Raw genomic sequence first — 21,890 nt, forward strand, 5'->3', positions numbered from 1 at the left:
TAAATTGCGCAGAGCCTCGTCCCATAATCTTTGTGAGTGGAGTAGGCCGGCCGTCCCATTGATCACAGAGCTGCAGAACTACCCAGAGTAGATTTCCTTCACGTAATCAGATTACTGCTTGAATTCGTGTCCTGGTTGTGCATTTATATATGGCTGGAATTTTTGATCCTGTACGGCAATTAACATGCCCCTCTCCTCTCTCTTTAAATAGCTGTAAGTACTTTGACTGAATCAACTCTGAAGAACGTCCCTCAAGTGGTAAACGTGCAGGAACTGAAGAACAATCCTGGAGCCCCTTCTGCGGCGATGGGGTAGGTGACTGCTTTCCAGAATGTCGCAGCCCACTGAGCTCTTCCGTAATAGCGAGGAACTGCCTGCAGGGGGCAGCAGTGCTGCTGGCACGCAGACTCGGCCGGCAGAGCCTTAGGTTCTCTTAGGTTAGATCTCTAGTCCACCGCACCCTCTCCCGGGCATAGGGAAGAATTGAGGGGCATGTCTTCAGTCTGAACGTAGGGATGGTGAAGACCAGCATCGTTCAGGGAGTTGGTATCCGGTATTCGTCCAGCGGCAGGATGAACAGCCTCGGGCCCCGTGTTTTTTCCACGTGGGGCCCGCTCTCTGCCACCCCCGCGGAGCAGGTCTGCTCACTGCTCTGTTTTGGCCTTATCGAGTGGCCCTGTTTTGCTGGTCCGCTGGCCTTCTCTTGATTCCACGTTGGTCCATGTATCAACCCCGCCCGTTCCAAGGATTTCTTAGTTATCTCAGGGCTGTACTGACAGCCAAAAACAAGCCTACCCACTCTCCTATCTTGTAGTGACCTTGACGCTTTGGTATGCTGTTTATACCCAGATGGCATTTGTGGTTGTTGTGAACTTCCCAAGGGAAAGAACTGTGCATTCGAGTTTGGGAATTATAGCCAGATTCCTCGTGTAGAGAAGGCGGAGAAAAGCCACCAAAAGGCAGAATATTGCATAAGGCAGGAAAATCCAGCTTAACGGTGAAAGCAGTATGGTCTGGTGTTTCTGAGATACTTCAGCCGTTAACCACGGAGAAGCACCTCTTCGTGATTTCACTTAACCTCCTTAACCTTTGTTTCCCTCGAATGGTTCGTCTGAGCAGATCTTTGATAAGGGCTGGGTCGGAGGAGCAGTTCTCAGTGTGCCCTCTTCTCTGACTTGAGAAAAATAGACGAAAACACTCAAAAGGAATCTTGAAGAAACTTTCTCTTCCTTCCCTACAGGACTGGGCTCCAGTACAGTTGTTTAGCTTGCAGGCCCCGCCTGGCACGTAGTTCCTTTTGGTGACCATTTGTTGAGTACTAGGTTAACTCTAAGCATCATTGATACGCAAAACCGCCTCTCCCAGTAAAGTTGAAAGAGTTGGAAGAAGGCCGGGATGGCTAGAGGCCTGGCAGGAGGCAGAGTACCAAGACAGGGTGGGGGCGGGGGGGCCTAACATGGTGGGATTGCTGGTTTGTTGGTTTGTTTTTACCAAAACACCCCCGACACGTCATTTCTTTCAGGAATTTTGGCGTTCGTTTATGTCTTTCAACGAATGCTTCGTTAAATACTTAATACTCCGTTCTAGGTGCTGGGGATACAGCGTTTAAACAAAGCAGGCAAAAGACAACCAGCCGCTTCTGCCCTGGTCACGGAGAGACGAACAATAAGGGAAATGAGTAAGACAGGAAGTATTTAAGATGGTGACAGGTGTGACAGAGGACCCTGAAGTAGGGAAGGGATTTAAGGAGGTCCTCCGGGTACCGGCTACCGTTTCAAAGAGGCTGGCCAAAGAAGGTGCCTCTCCTCCATGGCTCATGACTAAAGTATCTCAGAAACACCAGACCCTGTTTGCTTGCCCCGTGAAGCTGCATCTGCCTGTTGTACGTAAAATTAGGCCTTCCCATGGCTTTTGACACTTGACATTTGAGTAAAGTCCAAAAGGCCAGAGAGCAGGCCTCGTGAATATCTTAGGGAAGAAAGCTCCAAGCACAGGGCCTGTAGCAGGGGCGAGTCTGGCCGGTTGAGGACAGCCAGGAGGCCGCCGGTGGCCGGAGCAGGAGAGAGGGCCCGGGGAGAGGAGGTCAGGGAGTCAGGTGGGTGTGGATTCCTGTATCCGGTAATATCTAGTGAACCTCGGTCAGGACCTGGCTGCTGACCGTTGGATGTTTTGGGGTAGGTGTGTGACCTGATCTGATTTGTTTTGTTTTTTAACTTTAGCAAAATGTGTTAAATTGAGGCACGATTTATATATAGTAAAATTCACCTTTTTTTAGTAGAAAAGTCTGTGAGCTTTAATAAATAGTTGTGATGACCCGTGGTTTCAGCAGGAAGCTTCTGGTTCTTTTTTTATTTTTAATGTTTATTTGCTTTTGAGAGAGGGAGACAGAACACAAGCAGGGAAGGGAGAGGGAGACATAGGGCTGTCAGCACAGAGCCCGACGCGGGGCCCAAACCCACGAACTGCGAGATCATGACCTGAGCCAGAGTCGGACGCTTAACCGACTGAACCACCCAGGCGCCCCGATCCTTTGCCCATTTTTAAAATGGATTGTTTGTTGCCCATTCTTCAGGTGACCTTTCACTTTCTTGATAGTGTCCTTTGGAACACAAAAGTTTTAATTTTGGTGAAGTTCAGTTTATTTTTTTATTTTTTTCTGCCTCTGCTTTGGGTATCGTAATCGTATTTAAGAAACCCTTGCCCAGTCAAAGGTCACAAAGGTTTACACCTATGTTTTCTTCTAAATGTTTTAGATTTAGCTCTTTGATCCATTGTGACCTAATTTTTGTAAATAGTGTGACATTGGGCTCCAACTGCATTCTTCGGCAAGTGGATATCCAGTTGTCCCAGTACCATTTGTTGGAAAGACCCCCCCCCCCCCCCCGATTAAATTGTCTTGGTGTTAAGTAAGCGTCCAGATTCATTTTACTTAACTTTTACTTTTTTTTTTTTTTAAGTTTACTTATTTTGAGAGAGAGAGAGTGGGGGGCGGATGGGCACAGATAGAGAGAGAGAGAGAGAGAGAGAGAGAGAGAGAGAGAGAATCCCATGAAGGCTCCACACTGTCAGTGCAGAGCCCAACACAGGGCTTGAACTTACGAACCATGAGATATGACCTGAGCTGAAACCAAGAGTCGGACGTTTAACCAACTGAGCCACCCAGGCACCCAATCTGTTCTAATTGGAGTGCATAGACCATTTACATTCAATGTGATTATATCATGTTGGGTTTTTTTTTTTTTTTTAAATGTTTCTTTTTCAGAGAGAGAGAGAGACAGAGCATGAGTGGGGGAGGGGCAGAGAGAGAGGGAGACACAGAATCTGAAGCAGGCTCCGGGCTCCGAGGTGTCAGCACAGAGCCCGACGCAGGGCTCAAACTCATGAACCTCAGGATCATGACCTGAGCCAAAGTCGGACGCCCAACTGACTGAGCCACCCAGGCCCCCCTATATCATGTTGGGTTTAAATCAACATAATGCTGTTTGGTTTCTATTTGTCTCATCTTTTCTTTGTTCCATTTTTCTTCTTTTTCTGCAACTTCTTTTGGGTTGAATTTTTTTTTTTTTTAATTTCTTTTTTTCAACATTTTTTATTTATTTTTGGGACAGAGAGAGACAGAGCATGAACGGGGGAGGGGCAGAGAGAGACGGAGACACAGAATCGGAAACAGGCTCCAGGCTCCGTGCCATCAGCCCAGAGCCTGACGCGGGGCTCAAACTCACGGACCGCGAGATCGTGACCTGGCTGAAGTCGGACGCTTAACCGACTGCGCCACCCAGGCGCCCCTTGGGTTGAATATTTTTTATGATTTCTTTTATCTTTTTCGTTGGTTTATCAGTTATAACACTGTGTGTTAATTTGGGGATTGCATTATGGTTACAGTGCACATCTTTAACTTACCCCAGTCTATCTCCAAGTGACATTGTACCACTAAGGTATCACATAAGAATCTTAGAACAGTATTCTTCAATTTCTGCCCTGCCCACCTTTGCAATATCGTCATTGTACATTTTCCTTCTACCTGCGTTATCAATTCCATGATATGTTGTTATAAATAAACAGTTGATTATCTTTTAAATAGATTTTTTTAATATTTACTTTTGAGAGACAGAGAGAGAGAAAGGGAGAGAGAGAGAGGGAGTGAGCAGGGGAGGGGGAGAAAGAAAAGGGGAGAGAGGGAATCCCAAGATCCCAAACAGACTCTGAGCTGACAGTGCGGCTCAAGGCAGAGCTCAGACTCAGGATGCGTGAGATCATGACCTGAGCAGAAATCAAGAGGCAGACGTTTAACCGTTTAACTGACTGAGCCACCCAGACACCGCTAAATAGATCCAAAGAAGAAAAAAAACCTCTTTTGCTTACATGGGTGGTTTTATCATTTCCGGTGTCCTTCATTTCTTTGTTTGGGTTTCCTTCTGTTTGAAGGGCTTCCTCTGACATTTCTTCAGGTGTAGATCTGAATTCTCTCAGCTCTTGTGTGTCTGCCAAAGGCTTTATTTCACCTTTGTTTTTAAAAGATCTTTTCACCAAGAATTCTGGGTTGACAGTTTTTTCTTTCACTGACTTAAAGATGTTGCCCCACTTTAAAAATAACTGTAGCAATGACCATAACCTTTTAAAAACTGATCCTCAAGGTTTTTCTCATTATAAATACTCATTGTAGACATTATGAAAACCAGATAGAAAAATTAAAATCTTTATTCTATTTACTTATTCATCTTTATTCTGTGAAAATTTCGTTTCTTAAAGTAAAGTTGGAATACATGCTGCTTTTAACTTCCTGTTTCAGCTTCGTCATGAAACTTAGTTGTGGACATTTTCCATGTCCTTATAAATTCGTAACAGAATCCCGTGTTTACATTTAACATAGATCTTTTTCAGAACTCTAACGCAGCTCCAATTTACATTATGTAAGTTATTTGGCATCTGGACATTCGAGAACCGCAGTTTGAGTTAGAAGACCTTTACCGATATCTTGGATAATATCTGAGTCTTCAGGGACATAAAATTGGCCAACAGGGGACGACGGTCGGCAGTCACAATCTTCACTGCCAGACATAAGAAACTCCTAAAAATGAACCGATAGCTCTTTTCTCCCCCCTTCCGCTGATTGACATTGGGGCTGCTCATCTTCTGTTGTTATCAGGAATGCTATTGGACACGTTGATCATTTTGCACACTTGAGCAGCTGTATCTGTAGGATAAATTCTCCAGTGCAGGACTGCTGGGGCCAAGGAGGCATCTGTGTGCTTGGATAGTTACGTGTGTGGAATTGTGACTGTCGTTGGCACATTTATTTGTCTTCCCACAAGCCTTGTACGGTGCCTGCCTGCCCGTATCTCTGCCCGGGGTGTCACATTTATGGCCAGACTTCAGGGTGACTGCCCATCTGACAGGTGAGAAAATGGACGGATGGCTTTTGTTTTCCGTATCTTCTATCATCATCTTTCTTTTTCTCTCCTGATTTCTGTTTGCTCTGTTTCTTCATTTGCTCTTGAGATGTTGTCCTGTCTCCTTACTTGCCTTACCTGTCTTTAAACTATTACCAAAAATTCCTACCTAGTTCATTGGTTAACTTGAGTAGCTTTCGTGGGTTAGATCCGCTATGTCGGATGTGAGTACATAACAAGATACTCGTGGTCAGGATTAAGATGTATCGAACTAGGGCATAACCAGTTTCCTTGGTTTTTAAGCCCTTTATAATGTTGAAATAGGGGCGCCTGGTTGGCTCAGTTGGTGGAGCACACAACTCTTGATCTCAGGGTCGTGAGTTTGAGCCCCACGTTGGGTCTAGAGATTACTTTAAGAAAAATGTTAAAATAGGGTAAAAGAATGAGTAGTTGGCCCCTTTCACAACAGTATATTTACCTTGGTGAAGTTCATTAACCTTTAAAGAACATTAAGAAAGGGCCTAGGTGACATTTTAATGCTTCACAGTCTTAACAATTCAGTCTTATATCTGTGTGTGGAACACGCACCCCTACAACACACGCACATCAGCCCACCTGTGCGGGTGGCTCTGATAGGGTGTGGCAGGTGACAGAGAGCAGAGTGCCTTTTCTGCATTCCAGGCAGTCTTTGAGACAGTTTCCCGTGTTTATGATATTTTGGATTTTCCCCTGCAGTTAGTCTTTATCAGAGTGGTCTGGGGCATGGGGAGCCAGAGAACTTAGATTCTGTTGGAAGGGTTTTTCTCCAGGAACCACCATCCAAGCCCGAGAGACCCCATTACTCATTCATGTGTTCTAAATTTTTTTTTTTTAACGTTTATTTATTATTGAGAGAGAAAGACAGAGCATGAGCATGGGAGGAGCAGAGAGAGGAGGAAACGCAGAATCTGAAGCAGGCTCCAGGCCCCAAGCCGTCAGCACAGAACCCGATGTGGGGCTCAAACTCACCAACCGTGAGGTCATGACCTGAGCCCAAGTCGGACGCTCAACTGACTGAGCCACCCCGGCGCCCCTCATTCACATGTTTTAAAGTGGCACTCGAGGGGCACCTGGGTGGCTCAGTCAGTTAAGCTCCATCTAAACTCAGATCGCGATCTCACGGTTCATGAGATCAAGCCCCCCATCGGGCTCTGTGCAGACAATAGGGAGCCTGCTTGGAATCCTCTCTCCCTCTCTCTCTGCCTCTACCCCATTTGTGCATGTTCTCCCTCTCTCAAAATAAACTTACAAAAAGTATTTAAAAAAAAAAAAAGCACTCAAGTGTCACCGGTGTCACCGGTAATGCGACGTCACCTGCAGACCTCTGCCGTCAGGTGTCTCCTTGGAGCGCCGGTGCAGTGCCGCTTCCGCTTGCGGTCCTCTGACTTCTGTTTCCTGGAACGGAGCCCGTCAGATGAGGTTCTGACCGTCCCTGTCAGGCCTGCGCTGCTAGAAAGTGGAATTAAGTCACCGCTCCGTTCTGTCGCTGTAGTCCTTTGGTTTGTCAGCAACTGCGCCGAACAGCATTTCTCTGCAGGGCTGTCACACGGCCCAGCGTGTGAGTTCCTGGTGTGTGTCTGGGGACTCAGAACCCCCGAGGGATTCGATAGCGTTATCGCTACTGGAACAGTAATGACACTCACCCTGTTTCACGCGTGGTTTAACTTACTGTTGCGTCATAACTAAGTTTTGGGCGTAAAAACATGTTCTAAAGTTGGATAAGTTGCTGCTTTCATTTTTACTGGTAGTTTCTTTTTTGTTTGTCTTTGGGAAAGCATAAAAGATTATTTCCCTTGTGATTTTTATGAGCTCAGACCACATTTTCCCCAGTCTGCCATGTCTGCCTGGGGCTTTCTCAGCCCCAGAAGCCTTGCTCACGCACTCCTCCTTCCTGTGGTGGGACATCTCAGGGGAACAGAGACTTGTTTTCTTCGGAGAACACATTTATAGCTTCTTTTGTCTTCGGGGAAAAGCGAAGGGGATTTGTTTCACTGAAAATGACTCCATTTTTTCTTGTCTCTCAATCTAATAAAGTTTGGGAAGGTCTCTGTATTAATCCAGCCGAGAATCGTGAGGTGCTTGTAAGATTGCTAAGTCGTTTGATAATTTTCTTCCGTGAGGCATAAGCTTATTTTTGTCTTTCCTCTTCCACATTAATTTTTTGATGGAAAAATACCAATCCTCCCTAGCCTGGGGGGAATTGAGAAAAAGAAAACCAGATCCTACGGCTACTATTGCTATACTTACCAGTCAGGGTGGCTTTGGACTGAGGACAGATAAATGAATTGCTCCCAGGAGCCGAGAATAGAACTCTTATCCTTGATTGCGTTAAGCAGGCCGGTTTTTCCCCTCACACACGAACACTGAATAATTACTGAAATAACCGTTCCCTGCACACCGCGTTCAGAGTTAACGTAAAGATCTCTTTTCTACAAATAGCAGATACCCTTTCAGACTGCAGCAAAGGTGCAGGTTATCCGGAACAGCGGTACATTTGAATCTCTTGTACGCTGACCTGGTGAGCACTGGGCTCTCGGGGGTGGTTGCTGTGAGAAGCTGAATGTCTCCTCTTTGACAAACACTTTGGAGCCATTTATCACAGCAGATCATCTACAACCCGTGGGTCCAGTTGAACGTTTTCTCAGGCTTGGAAAAGAGAATCCGGCACGATTCTAGACTCGTGTCTAGACTCAGGCTTGGAAAAGAGCATTAGGCGTACGAGTTCTAAATTCCCCAGAGTGTAGGACCGAGGATGGGGACGGGAGGGGGCTTACTCTCCAGGTAAGAAAAAAGCTCTCCTTCTGAATAGTTTTAACTTTCATTCTCAGGATGGCAGGAAGGAAAAAAGTTTTCAGCTCACTGCTCTGACTTTTATGCTGGAGACGCACATTTCATTTAAAGAAGCGATTCTTCAGAAAAGTGTCACGTGACTTTGGATAGGGTCCCAAACAGATTCTGCCCGATATTGGTGTCATTTATTGGCTAGAAGGCAGGCACAGAGATGAAGGTCATTTTCACCCCCGTGCCTTTCTCTTGAGTGTACGCTTTTGTGTTTCTCAGCTCTTCGGTGCCATACCCTGCAGCCAAAGCGCCCCACCCAGCGGTGACTCCGGCAGCTGCCAACCCGGCTAAACAGGTGACTTCCTGGTTTTTGCTCTCGTGAACGGCCTTGCGACGTCTGTCTTTGAAGACAGTGCTGTTTGAAGTCTCGGCTTTGTTTTAACAAACTAGAAGTCCGACAAAGACCCGTGATCCTTTCCCTAGAATTTATGTCAGTCTTGACACAGTAGGTCAGTCAGGACCTGAGGTTGTCTTTGTAGGCCATTTGACATTCTGCCTCTAGGAATCTTGGGTCACAGTTCCAGTACCTTCACGATTGTTTGGGTGATTTGGGCATGTGATTTACTTTCATTGAACGTTACCGTCAATAACCCACACGACAGCCGTGTGCGGTAGAACGGGGCAGGTGTGTATATGTGTTTCCCTAATGAGAACCTGAGGCACAAGTGACGGGTGCAAGCTCACACGATTAGGAAATGCTGGAGCCAGAGCTGGAGGCCGGCTCTTGTACCTTCTTCCCTCTGTGGCTTTTACATCGTACCTTTCAGGATCAGCGCTTTGGCGGGGTGGCTTCTCCGGCTTTCTCCCGCAATCCCTGTTTTTCGGAGCTTGCGTACGCAGTGGTATCCCTCACGTCTACGCTTAGGCTTTTGCCTGATGAGCATCGTCTCTTACAAAAATCTTGTAAGCAGTTATATAGTAAACAGTTAATCCAGAAGAAAACAATTGGAGACAGCTGGCAGATAGATCAAGCTATCCCTGAAACCTTCCCTGAGAAGACCTGGTTTCTCTGCCACTCTCACCTGTCTCTGAGAGGAGTAATTTCACATTGTGTTTGAGATTGAACCTCACAACTTGCCTCTTGTGAGTTCTCAGCATGGCTCTCTGATTGTTACAATGGCATTTAAGCGTTTAGCATTTGGTCCTCCTTCTGGAGGTTTCTGTGTTGACCTTGGAGAACGCATGGGTAAGCAGAAGTCATAACCAATAAGAGTAAAGGAACATTTGCTGGAGATGGAGAAGCTGAACAGTTCCACTTTCTAATTTTATTATACGTGTACTGAGAGCCAGAACCCATTTCATTCATTTCCTTATTCATTACCGGATGTTCCGGTGCCTCCTATGTGCCAGGCACTGTGCTGGATGCTGGGAAAATAGCCACAAGCTAGGTAGGCAAGACCATATTCTTGGAGCTTGCAGAATATTCCATGCTCTGATATACTCTTACACACGATAAGCATTTAAACATACTGACTTTGGATTATAAGGTTTTTAAAAATTAAACTAAATGAAAGTGTTTATGCTTGCTTACTTTTAAATTATGTTCTCATTTTACGTGTTTCTTTATTCTAAAGGATGGTTAATGGTTTCACATGAATGTTCTGCCTGTGTTCTGTTACAGGGATCTCTAATAAATTCCCTAAAGCCGTCGGGGCCCACGCCAGCGTCCGGTCAGTTGTCATCTGGTGATAAAGCCTCAGGTCAGTTTGCATTTTCATTTTAGTGAAAATCAAGGTGAAAGAAACCCTCCACAAGAGAGTTTAGTATTCTAGATCACAGAGGCCGCTGACGTAGGAAATCAAGTAAAGAGATATTTGGAAGGCTTCAGTCAATGAAGAATGTCCAGGAAATCCGTGAGCCCTTCATCAGCCCTGCAGACTTCTGAAATTTGAGCGCAGTAGGAGAAAAATCTTCCTTAAAATGCTTTTCCTGAAAAGGAGCAATTGTGTTGTCTTCATTGGCCTTTTGCCGGATAATCAAAGTTATGGGAGGGGAGTGGAACTCGAGCTGTATTCTTCTACTAAAAGGACTGAAGAGTCCTCTTGGTTCACAGTGGTCATTCAAAGCTTGCAAAATGCAGAAAGGAAAACAGATCTGTGGTAATAGAAAAATTTCAGAGTAGACGATAGTGATGTCAGTGTCCCGATTTTATGGCTTCACACAGTTCCCAGTACCCATTCGAGCTGAGTTATCCTTAGCTCAGATTAGTAGTTTTTACAGTCACTGTCAGTGCTTTGACCAAGGGGTCCACATTGCCCAAACCAATCGAAGCAGAAGAGCTCTCTTGTGTAGATGCTGATGATGTGGGGTCTTCGCAGCATCCCCTTCCCTTGGCCCCTTCTTTACTGCCCCTTTACTTGGCCTGTGTTCCTTTCGGCTTCTGGGGCCTTGTGCCGCCCGCGGTTCTGCGTGTATGCCACTCCCTGGGCTCCAGCTTTTGTTTTCGCTCATGCTCCCAGGTGGGTGTCCGGGCAAATTCCGTTAGAGACCGAGCCGCCCGCTTTCTGAACATCGTCTTCTCCTCAGCTGCACAGTCGTTCTGCCTTTCTCTAGAATCGAAAGCTGGATATTGGGTTCATCTTCAGTAAATAGGCCTTGCACTCGTTAGTGCGTACCCCTCAGTTGTCCAGAATGTGGGTTAGTGCAGGACTGGCTGTTACCGGGCGGGCTTTCCAGGGGAGGGAGCCGTGGCTCCCTTCTTGACTGGGATCTGAAGTTTTCAGTTAGAAGAAAATTCCGTGAGGATTATTAAGGATTCAGATGAAGAAGCTGGTTCCCGTTTCTGGCTAATGTTTTGGAAAGTTTTGAAAGCCCATACATCCCAGCCTCTTCAAGGCCCACCTTAGAGAGCTTTTTGTCCCTCCTGAACTTAAGAACCAAGGAAGTCTAAGAAATTTTGCTTCACCTGCGTCTTAAACAGTTAGCGGGACTTGCAAAGATATTTCTGACGCGCATCATTCAGCGGTGATTGTGAAATCGTGTCTTTCATTGCTAGACGTTTACTTGTGTTTTCACATGCTGGATAACCAAAGGAAAAGGACGTCCGAGGGTAGAAAAATCTCCCTGAAGATAGTCTCCAAGTTTGCAAAATAGTTCTCTTATTAATTAAGAATGGAAGTACCTTTGTTGTCTTTCTGATTATAAAACTACCGTAAATGCACAAAACCATCTGCGGTGAAGAGACCTATAAGGTAGAAAATGAACGCTGTCTCTTAAATTCGAGTTCCGGAAATAACCACCCTTAATTTAATCTGCGTGTCTGGAAGGTTACTTCACTGTTGTTTTTCAAACACAGTACAGGTGTATCCTGTATCTGTTGATTTGTAACCTGGTACCTGCCCTCCCCCCATTACAATACATACTCTGTTCATCTTTCCAGATCTGACACCGCTCTACGTCACTTGTCTTAATCGCAGCCGAGGACCTGCACCCTGTTAAGTTTTACCAGTATTGTGCTGATAGTTGAGATCGTTTCTGATTTTTCGAGATGATGACCAAGGTTGCACCAAATACCCTTATACACACCACATTGCTTTATAGTAGCTTTAAAAATCCTCTACCCTGTACTCATTTGAGGAGAATGTCCTTTGTTTTTTTTTTTTTTTTAAACGTGTGATTTGCTTTGGGCTTTTTAAATGTAGCGTTCCCTGTTCCTCCCCCTCTTAAAGTGGAGCAGTAGGGGGAAAACTGAAGATAATACCCCAGACTGTTAATGAGTAGTTACAGTGAAATTGAACCTAGGGAAGAGAATGGATTGCACTTTTAGCTTTGCTGTGTGGCAGTACTCACGTATGACCTTTGTAATTTTTTTAAAAAAGCCGTTACTTGTTAAACATAAAACCATCCACTCTGAGAAATACAGAAAGGTAGGGAGAAAGCAAATGGTCATGAAGTCACTACTCAGAGATATTTCACATACTAACCTATTTCTCTTTGGGTTTTTTTTTTTTTTTCCTTCAGTGTATATTTCCATAATTCTAAAACTTTATTATAAATTCTCATAAAATTATAAAACTACTTTCAGTGGTTTCAATTTAAACTACCCTCGAATTCCTTTGGTATCTTTTCCGGAGAGGAGAGCGTGGCCTGTTTTGGTTTGGAATTAACACTGACAGAGCCGGCGAGCAAGTAAGTTCATGGGCCTCGATGCCGACCTGACCTGTCGGAGAGCACGGTGAGGCCCACGGGCTGGACCTGCAGAGAATAACAAACTGGAACGGTGTTTCTAACAGCTTTCTTGTCATGTTCTCATTTTTTTTTTTTTTCTTCCCATAATTTCAGGGCCAGGGGCATCCAAGATAGAAACAGCTGTGACTTCTACCCCATCTGCTGCTGGGCAGTTCAGCAAGCCTTTCTCATTTTCTCCATCAGGGTCAGTAACAAACTTAATTTTTGTGGCAGATCGCCAGCAACCGTATAGGTAGCTTCCCCCAGTTTTACCGTCAGTAGGTATATGTATCTGCTTATTAAATGCATATGAATGAGCCCAGAGCTCTTACCACCTTCAGTAACACGTATGATGTCAGCAACACTAGCTTATCATCCTCATGCAGGTCTGCACTTGACCCTCGAACAACGGGGCTTTGAACCGCATGGGTCCGCTCCCACGCGGATTTTTTTCCCCGTAACTTCCGGTAATACCATGGATGTATTTTTCCTTTGGTTTTCTCCGTAATATTTTTCTTAGTTTACCGTGTCGTAAGAAGGCAGCGTGTCGTACACATAACATGGGTCAACCAAATGTTGGTGATGTCAGTGAAGCTTCTGGTCGGCAAGAGGCTATTAGTGGTTAAGTTTTGGGGAGTCAGAAGTTTTAAGTGGATTTCCAGCTGCATGGGGGTGGGGGCCCCTGACCCCTGCCTTGTTCAAGGGCCAACTGTATTTCCCATTTTCCGTCCCAAGTGTATACGTGTGTTACTATAGATGTATTTGTTTTTGTTTTCTAGGGTTAGCCTCCTTTTCTTTGAGCAGTGGGTCTGTGTCAGATTCTGTGGTTGGTCTTCTAGCTTATGACACTGACCTCTTTGCGTTCTGACGCCATCTGGGGGCTGGGGGTGACATTGAGATTGGCTTTCCTGCTCGAGAGGGCGCTACATTCCACTGAGAGGAGGTGGTGAAGGACCACAGCCCTTTGGAAATCTGGGTCTTGTGGAGATGAGGGGAAATGTTCCTGTCCCATTTCTTGAAGAATAATGATGACCGTACCTGTAAAGTTGAGTCATTTTGAAAAATGGAAAAGTCTTCCGGCCGTCATTCCACGGGAGCCTTGATTCGCCTCACGGGGTGGGTGCCTTTGTTCTGTGCCCGAGGCACTTCTGTTGAACCCCGTGAAGGGGGCCGGAGCGTCCTCCTCCTCCCGGAGGGGAGCTGGGCTCTGTGGAGCGGAGATAAAAACCTGTCCGAAGGTTTTTGGCCGTGGAAAGCCTGCGTGCTCGGGTCCAGTAGAAAAGCCTCTGAAGCCCTTTCACCTTGTGCTCTTGGGACTGGAAGTCTGCTTCCCACAGTCTCTCCCCCGATGTCATTGTTTCCTGAGTGTCCTTCAGCCATAACACGTCAAGAGCAAGAGGGGGTTAGAACAGAATTTGAGGGGGAAATTATCAGGTTACCTTTTCTTTAATGTAAATCGTTGTTTTATCCTCTCAAAGACCGTTGGGAGCCACTTTGAGAGAGTAGGTTGGCGCCGGGAGTTATTGCTTCTTTTACAAACACTTAACAGTCTTCGCTGCTGCAAACGGATACTCTTCTTCCCATTTTTAAAATAAGGTGAAAAGGTTTGGGTCCCCGGGTCAGTGGCTCACCTCTGTTAGATAAAATTTCGTCACCAAGGTCGAGACAAAGAAAGGATTATTTTTCGTAATGTGATAAAATGCTTCTAACACATCTTCTTGGATGGTTTTTGTCCATTCGAGGAAGGCACTGATGGGTAAGCAAAACCTAAGTCCTTACAGTACTTACTGTATTTGCTGTGCTTGGCCCCTGATGCCTTAAAACTGTAGTTTTAAATTTGCCATTTGAACTTTTATCACAGTGGGTCATCTCTTCTGGTTCCCGCCTGTGCCGAATTTCTCCTTTGACCGTGGTGTCTTGACTTAGGTCAAGACATCTGAAGAAAATCTACGTTAGGAGAGAGAGAGGTTGATAGAGGGAGTCCACAGAGGTTTCGGACCGGATTTTCCCGGCCGAGGGCTCGGAGTTCGTGCTCTCCTCCACGTCCCCTAGCGGCATGGCGTGCTCCCGATGAGCCCTTTGATCTCGGGGTGGGTTCTAAGGGGTTCTCCCTGACCCGGCTCCCTTGCCTCCGTCCCGGGGCAGACGGTCTGCCCCAGCCACCGTGCCCACGCCGCCACGCCCGGCGCATCTCCGTCACTGCCTAGCTTTCCGCCACCGCGGGTCCCCACCCAGGCTGCAGAGCCCAGCCAGGGCCTCCTGGCCTCGCCCACCGACTGCCGCTCCCCGCCTCGAGATCTCGGAGCGGCTTCCTGCCTCTGAGATCCGCGCTTTTACTCTGCTGTCGTTTATCGTCTCGGTTGTGAGTGCCCACGAGCAGATCGATCGTACAAATGAGTTGTAAACGTAACATTAAGAAGGGCAGGATCGTGCCTTCGGTGTTTGTTCCTCTTTAACCTCTCTCCTTGCGCTCCCTAGGACTGGCTTTAATTTTGGGATAATCACACCAACCCCGTCTTCTAATGTCACTGCCGCACAAGGTACAGTCTCTCCCTGCACGGCGCAGCGTTTCTTTTGTGTTTTCTCTAAACAGGTGCTGGGTTTTTGTACAGATGTGTTGACATTTTCCTTGCTGCTGGGTCTTGCTTAAAGCATCTGCAGCAAGTTTGGTGTTGACAGTGTGCCTTCGAAATAAGCCGCATTTAAGGAACTAAAGGGGAGGACTCCTGTTGACTTTTAAAATTCAGAACAAGGAACGGATTTGCTTCTGGGAAAGCAAGGCTGTGCTTTAAATGCGGATGTTAACATGTGAATTAGAATTCCTTTCTCCGTCTGCTCATCCTCACAAGACCGGATTCGTCTTCTCTCCCGGATAACCTGTCGGCAAACACACTCGTCCTTCTGTGTGTTGTTACATAGCCATCACCCGACATCTTTTTAATGGTTAAGAGAATTTGAGGACCTGTAAAGAAACCAAATGTATTTTTTCAGTGCCTTCTAGCTCTCCGTTTAAAGAACTCCGTTTATTTTTCCTTTATTTGAAAAAGCAAGCTCTTCCTATGAAAGTGATATATTCTAAAATCACATGTCGTACCCCTCAGGTTCTGTATTTCTTTTGTGTTTCCTCTTCTGCTTCATTTCCTTTAACACGGGCTCTTACGAATTTCCCAGTGTTACTGGAAATCTTATATGAATGTCACGTGTTAATGGCCACATAGTTTCTGTGATTTATTGAACCCATTTACCTGCCGAATATTTAGGTTATTTCCAGATTTTCCCTATAATGAACAACACACTGACCGTCTTTCATCCGTTCGCTCAACAAGCTTGTTTTGAGCCGTGTCCTCTGTGCCAGCTCGAGTGGAGGAGGTTTTGGGAAAAAAGGGGTCCCTTAAGATCTGGGGGCAGATTGGGGGCTGAAAGCACAGCAGACTCCCTAAACCTGGTTTGTCTGTGGCACTTAAAGGGTTGATGGTCTCCTTCCTTCCTTTCTTTCTAGAATAGTGATTGTTTAAACTGTTTTTGTAACCTTTGCCCACTTAGATGTGGCAGAATACCCCCGAGGCTCATCTTCTCCCCTGTCCCACTTTCCAGAGCAAAAACAACTCCGTGATCTAAAAGGATTAAGAGGAACAAAATAATAACCGGCGGAGGTCATAAGTCAGACAGTAGGGAAATGCAGTGGTAATTCTGTAAACATTTGAATCACTACGAGACTAGACGACGATCCAGAACCATAGGCAGCTCCGTAACAGCAGTGATAGAACAGCAGTGATACAACAGGAAATGGCCCCCGGGGAGTTGGGGCCCTGCGGCCTTCCCAAGAATTTGTGACAGCCAGACTTCTTAAAACAACATGGAGTTAGAAATATCAGTAAACACTGTAATAGACCAATTTTACTTCGTAAACTAAAAAATTGGGTTACTTTTATTTATCGACCACTTACTGTTTGACCAGACCTTTACCTGTATTTCATTCTATGTTTATAACAGCTCTTTGAGGTAGCTACTCTTACTACACTTATTTTCCAAATGGGGAAACTGAGGCCCAGAGAGGTAAAGTAGCTTGTCCAGAGTGGTGCAGCGAGCAAGCGACAGAGCACCCGGCTCCAGAGCCCGTGCCCTTGACCAGCAGGCCACACTGCCTCTGTAAAAGTGCTCACTAGTTAGTAGCCCTTTGTTGTGCATAAAAATAGTCGTCTGTGGACTGACACTTTCTTAGTCCGTAAAAAACACAGCAGGAATTTCCATGTTGGATCAACTCCCGGCCTACCGGGAGGTCCATAGGCGAGCACCGCGTCACAAATGTTCTCGAGGAAAGCGCACACGGGGCAAACGAGACAAGATACCTTTTTTTTCTCTTTTGGGAGAATACCGTGAATTTCCTGTATTCAGACAGTGCTGTGTACTTGCTGTGACGTAACGGTCACGAAAAGGACATTTGCCTTCCTCACTCACCCGTGTGAGCTAACTCAGAGCAAGCGCTCCTGTGAAAAAGCCTTCACTCTGTGTCCCCGAGGAAAAGCGCTGTGGTTGAACATCTGTCCCTCCTGTATCGAGGGGAGACCGGGCTTGGAATGTGATGGGTCGTGTTGCGCTAAATCCAACCCATTTTCTCATTTCTATTTCTTGCTAGGGGCAGCACCCCCCACTAAAGAGCCAAACCAGCTCGACGCGTTCCCGTTTGGTGGGGGAGGCAAACCCTTCTATGAGACGGTTCCTGAAAGCTCGCCGCCCTCGGGGATGACCGCATCAACCACCACTGGAGCCACCGCTGCCTCTCCGGCAGAGTCTGCGCCTTCAAGCAGCAGGCCTGTGGCCCCTTCTGGAATCGCTCTCTCCACCACCTCTAGCAAGCCGGAACCCCCGCCATCCAAGTTGGGAGAGCTTCTGTTTCCGAGTTCCTTGGCTGGAGAGACTTTGGGCAGTTTTTCAGGACTGCGGGTTGGCCAAGCAGATGATTCTACAAAGCCAGCCATGAAGGCTCCATCCACAGGCCTGACTAGCGCGCAGCCAACCAAGACTTCAACCGTCCCCTCGGGGTTTAGTTTTACCAGCCCTCCCGTGTTAGGGAAGCACGCAGAACCCCCCGTGACCTCCTCTGTGACCACAGCCACAGGGGCCCCTCCGGCAGCCACCACCAGCACGGGCACTAGCAGTCCCTCGACTGGCATTTTCGGCGCTCTGCCCGTAGCCAGTGCGGGATCCTCTGGAGTTCTGGGTTTCGGTGGGCTGTCCCTAAGTGGTAGCAAGACTAGTTTTTCCTTCGGAAGCCAACAGACGAGCAGTACAGCGCCCCCACCTGCCCCACCGTCAGCCACGACTGCCGCTCCCCTGCCCACGTTGTTCCCCATGATGTCGTTTGGTAGCCTCCTGAGTTCAGGGTCTGCTCCCACCCTGCCCGCGTCCTCTGGTAAGAGCGCGGAAGAGGCCGCGTCCTCGGCCTCATCCGAGAAGCCGGACAACGGCGACGCCTCGGCGTCCGCGACCTCGCTTCTGGGGCAGCCACCATCAGCCCCGCTTCCCCAGGCTCCTCCGCAGACTTCTGACCCGGTTAAAAAAGAACCTGCTCTGGCACAGCCCGCAGTCAGCAGCCCGGGCCCCGCAGCGTCCGGCGGCGGTCTCGCGACACCTGCCGCGGAGGCCACGCCAGCGGCCCCCGCGGGCCCTGACGTCAAGACGGAACTGGCCTCCCCCGCTTCCACGCTCTCGGCTCCCGGGCCGCCTGCCGCCGCCGCCGCGGCTACCCTCCCGGGCGCGGTCCCCGTGGCCGTTGAAACCCCAGGTCCCCCCACGACCTCCAGCTCCGTTTCCGGCGCTGCTCCGACCCCGGCCGCGGAGACCGCGGCGTTTGGGACCGCCACCTGCGGCTCTTCTGTCTTCGCTCAGCCGCCCGCCGCCAGCTCCAGCTCCGCTTTCAGTCAGCTCGCCGGCCCCGCGGCCACCGCCCCGTCCGCCGCCCCCGTGTTCGGGCAGGCGGCCGCCGGCTCCGGGCCGGGCCTGTTCGGGCCACAGGCGGGAGGCGCGGCCGGCGCGGCCGCCACCGCCGCCGCCACACCGCCCGCCAGCAGCTCCGGCTTCGGCGGTCCCGCTTTTGGCGCGTCGGCCACCGGGGTGTTCGGACAGACGACGTTCGGGCAGGCCCCGGCCTTCGGGCAGTCGACGAGCAGCCCCGCCAGCGTCTTTTCCTTCAGCCAGCCTGGGTTCAGCTCGGTGCCCGCGTTCGGCCAGCCCGCGGCCTCCACCTCGGCGTCTACCAGCGCGAACGTCTTCGGTGCCTCCTCCAGCACCAGCAGCTCCAGCTCCTTCTCGTTCGGACAGTCCTCTGCCAACACAGGAGGGGTGCTGTTTGGCCAAAGCAACCCTCCCGCGTTCGGGCAGAGCCCTGGCTTCGGGCAGGGAGGCTCCGTGTTCGGTGGCACCTCGGCCGCCACCACGACCACGTCATCTTCTGGGTTTAGCTTTTGTCAAGCTTCAGGTAAGAATTTATGGAAGACTCTGTCCTCTCTGTCATTTGAAATATGTGCGGGGGAAGAAAACAAAAAACAAAAAAACCCTGTATTGCTTTTGAGTTAAAAGAAAAGGGAAAACGAGAAATGCAAAAAGGGTGCTTGGAGCGCCGGCGGCCTCGCGACTTTCCTCGGCCTCGTCACCATGGCTGCAGTTGGGCTGCTCGGCAGATTCTCCCGTTAGCCAGTTCCATGGGGAAGAACACAAGCGTCTTTAGCTTAAGGTCCTGGCAAATAACGAACGACTCATAAATCTGAACCTTTAAATCTGGAAGTTGCTTTGGAGGCTATTCCGTCCCAAACCGTCAAGGCTCGAGGAGACCCATCTAATGTCATGAGGTGCTAATCGTGGAGCCAGAACCAGACTCCGGGGTGCCTCGTCCTAGTTCACTGCCCTGCCAGCGTTTCATATCCTGCCTCCTCTGACACCTTCTTGCTTGCTAGAAGGGCAGATACTTACGTTTGAAAAGGGTTTTTTGCCTGTTTTCAGCGTACTTTAAAAAAAAAAACAACAACCCAAATCTTTAAATGTTCCTTTTTTTTTTTTTAAGTTTGTGTATTTATTTATTTTGAGAGAGAGAGAGAGAGAGAGCGTGCAAGCAGGGGAGGGGCAGAGAGAGGAAGAGAATCCCAAGCAGACTCCGCACCGTCGGCGCAGAGCCTTGACGCGGGGCTCAAGCTCACGAAACGCGAGATCGTGACCTGAGCCGAAGCCAAGAGTACAACACTTAACCGACTGAGCCACCCGGGCACCCCTAAGTGTCACTACTTCTTAAAGTAAAACATAACCCACTGTTGCGTGTCCATTTCAGCTGCTTTCACTTCCACAAGTTATCAACAGGACAATTTGAGAATATTTTCTAAGTTTCAATTTCTAGTAATTATCTAAGGAAAGGCAATTTCTTCAGCAGTTAGGCCGCAGGGGGGAAACAGGGATTAATGATTTCTTGGTGGGCAAGAGTATAAGTGACTGCCCATTCGTTCACTTGGTGATGATTTATTTGCAGATGGTTTATAATTTATTAGCAAGGAAATTTAGTCCGTCCTTCCTTCCTTCCTTCCTTCCTTCCTTCCTTCCTTCCTTCCTTCCTTCCTTCAGCAAATGTTTGTTAAGCTCCCGCCGGGTTCAGCTCCAAGGACAGAGTGCCGAAAGACAGTTCTGAGCTCCACCTGCTGCCCTGTCAGGAGGCCGGCCTGAGTTCTGGGGAAGGTGCTCACGTGGTGTCGCAAGGGGGAAAGGCCTGGGGAGGCTTAAAGAGAAGGGTGTTCAGCGCGCTCTTGGGAGCATCCTTTTCTCTGCAGTCTGAACTTGACAGTCCCTCAGGCACAAGTATAATCAAACTGTTCAGATGCAAGTACGAACCATCGAAGCAATCTTCTTTCGTCTAGTAACAATGTGGAAAGGCACCTGAGCAGTCTGCTCCAGCCCTGGTGGAGGAATTGAGCCTTGCCTGAGCTCACCTACGTAGAGATCAGGGACAGGGATGACCACGGAACTCCCGTCTTCCAGCTCCTTGGCTCGGGCTCCTTGGTTGCTAACAGGCAGTCCCGCCTGGTTTTCCCAGGCCCAGTTCATAGCAGCACCTCAGCCCTGTTACGCCACTTAGAAAAAAGAGGAAGTACCTCAGGAGAACCTGGTGTTTGAGATCAGAGGAAACCAAGGAGTAAAAACATTTGTGACGTTCAGTCAGCCACTGGAAAGACTCCTTGACCGCAAAGTAAGGAAAAGCTATCCTGAGCGTGGCCCACCCTGCAGTCCGTACCAGCCTGGGCTTTGGCCGGAGACAAGGATTCAGTGTTCAGGATTTGGAATTTACAGTCTAATAAAACGTTAACGATGACCCGAGAAAGGCCTTCATTACTCGTAATTTTCTCCATTGCCTATATAGGAAAACAGATATTATTCCCGAGTCCATTTGTTATCCGGTATCTTAGAATGCCATCTGAAAACAAAATACTCGATGTCGTAAAAGACTCATCCAAATTAAACTTGTTTTCTTCTTGTTTTCCAGGTTTTGGGTCTAGCAACACTGGTTCTTTGTTTGGCCAAGCAGCCAGTACGGGCGGGACAGTCTTCGGCCAGGTAAATGATGTATGTTCGCCTCCATTCGTGTCAACACGTGTCAGACCCATCCGCGTTGTTCCCACACAGTGTAATCAGTTCGTACTGTGTGTCGAACGCCAGCAAACAGCCTCACATGGTTCTCAAGCTCTGCCTTCTTTAGCTCCCTTGGGGACACGGAAGTCTCAGCCTCTGATTCGAGAGAATCACTATAATTTTGAGCCCCCTTTTTTTTGACAGTCCTCTAGGAGAGCACTTTAAAAGCACAGTGCGTGAGTTCTATCAATCTTCTGCCTGTTCTGCTAGGCCAGGGGTTGACCTACAGTTCGTGGGCTGAAATCTGCTCCTCGGCCTTGTGGTGTTTTGTTTTTTGTTCTTTGTTGTTCTGGTTGTTTTATTTTAAGGTCCTTGAGCTAAGAATAGTTTTTACCTTCTTAAATGGCTGTTTAGACAAAAAGAATAATTTTGAACAGAAACCACATATGGGCCCTCAACTAAGCTGTATGTCCTCGTTTCGGTGACCTGAGTCGCTTCAGTGTGTCTAGCTGTTATCTGTGTGTGCACACGGTTTTGAGGGCTTTACACAGATTGCCTCACGTCATCGTTAGTGCCTCTCTAAGGGAGGTGCCGTTATTATCCCCGTTCCACACATGAAAGCGGCAGGGCCCGGAGGAAATGCGTTGTTACATCACATGCCAGCTGCTTTCAGATCAGAATAAAGAAAGATACTCTGATGCATCAGACGCGATGGTGGCTTGCCAAAGGTGGTTTGGTATTTGTCCGTTAATTAATGAAACAGCAGGCATATTAGATGTTTCTTCCACATCTTCCAGAAGGGGTCTTTATCATCCTTTTCCTTTGAAGGCTAGGCTCTGCCCTAGT

The 21,890-nt window shown here is 48.0% G+C and overlaps 1 protein-coding gene across 6 annotated transcripts in view; it reads left to right on the forward strand.

Moving 5' to 3' along the window:
* Positions 1–21,890, forward strand: part of NUP214 (nucleoporin 214) — a 95,706-nt gene that overhangs the window by 46,484 nt on the left and 27,332 nt on the right. For 5 of the 6 annotated variants that reach the window (XM_045043360.1, XM_045043361.1, XM_045043359.1 and 2 more), the window contains 7 exons: positions 212–311; positions 8,490–8,565; positions 9,892–9,970; positions 12,552–12,642; positions 14,916–14,977; positions 17,074–18,915; positions 20,959–21,029. In XM_045043360.1, the coding sequence (XP_044899295.1) occupies positions 212–311; positions 8,490–8,565; positions 9,892–9,970; positions 12,552–12,642; positions 14,916–14,977; positions 17,074–18,915; positions 20,959–21,029 (2,321 nt within the window). The remainder of the gene's footprint in view (positions 1–211; positions 312–8,489; positions 8,566–9,891; positions 9,971–12,551; positions 12,643–14,915; positions 14,978–17,073; positions 18,916–20,958; positions 21,030–21,890) is intronic. The other variant, XM_045043362.1, reaches the window with a different exon arrangement.

The sequence above is a fragment of the Felis catus genome, chromosome D4 (assembly GCF_018350175.1).
Source record: "Felis catus isolate Fca126 chromosome D4, F.catus_Fca126_mat1.0, whole genome shotgun sequence".
In the NCBI taxonomy this organism is placed as follows: Eukaryota; Metazoa; Chordata; class Mammalia; order Carnivora; family Felidae; genus Felis; species Felis catus.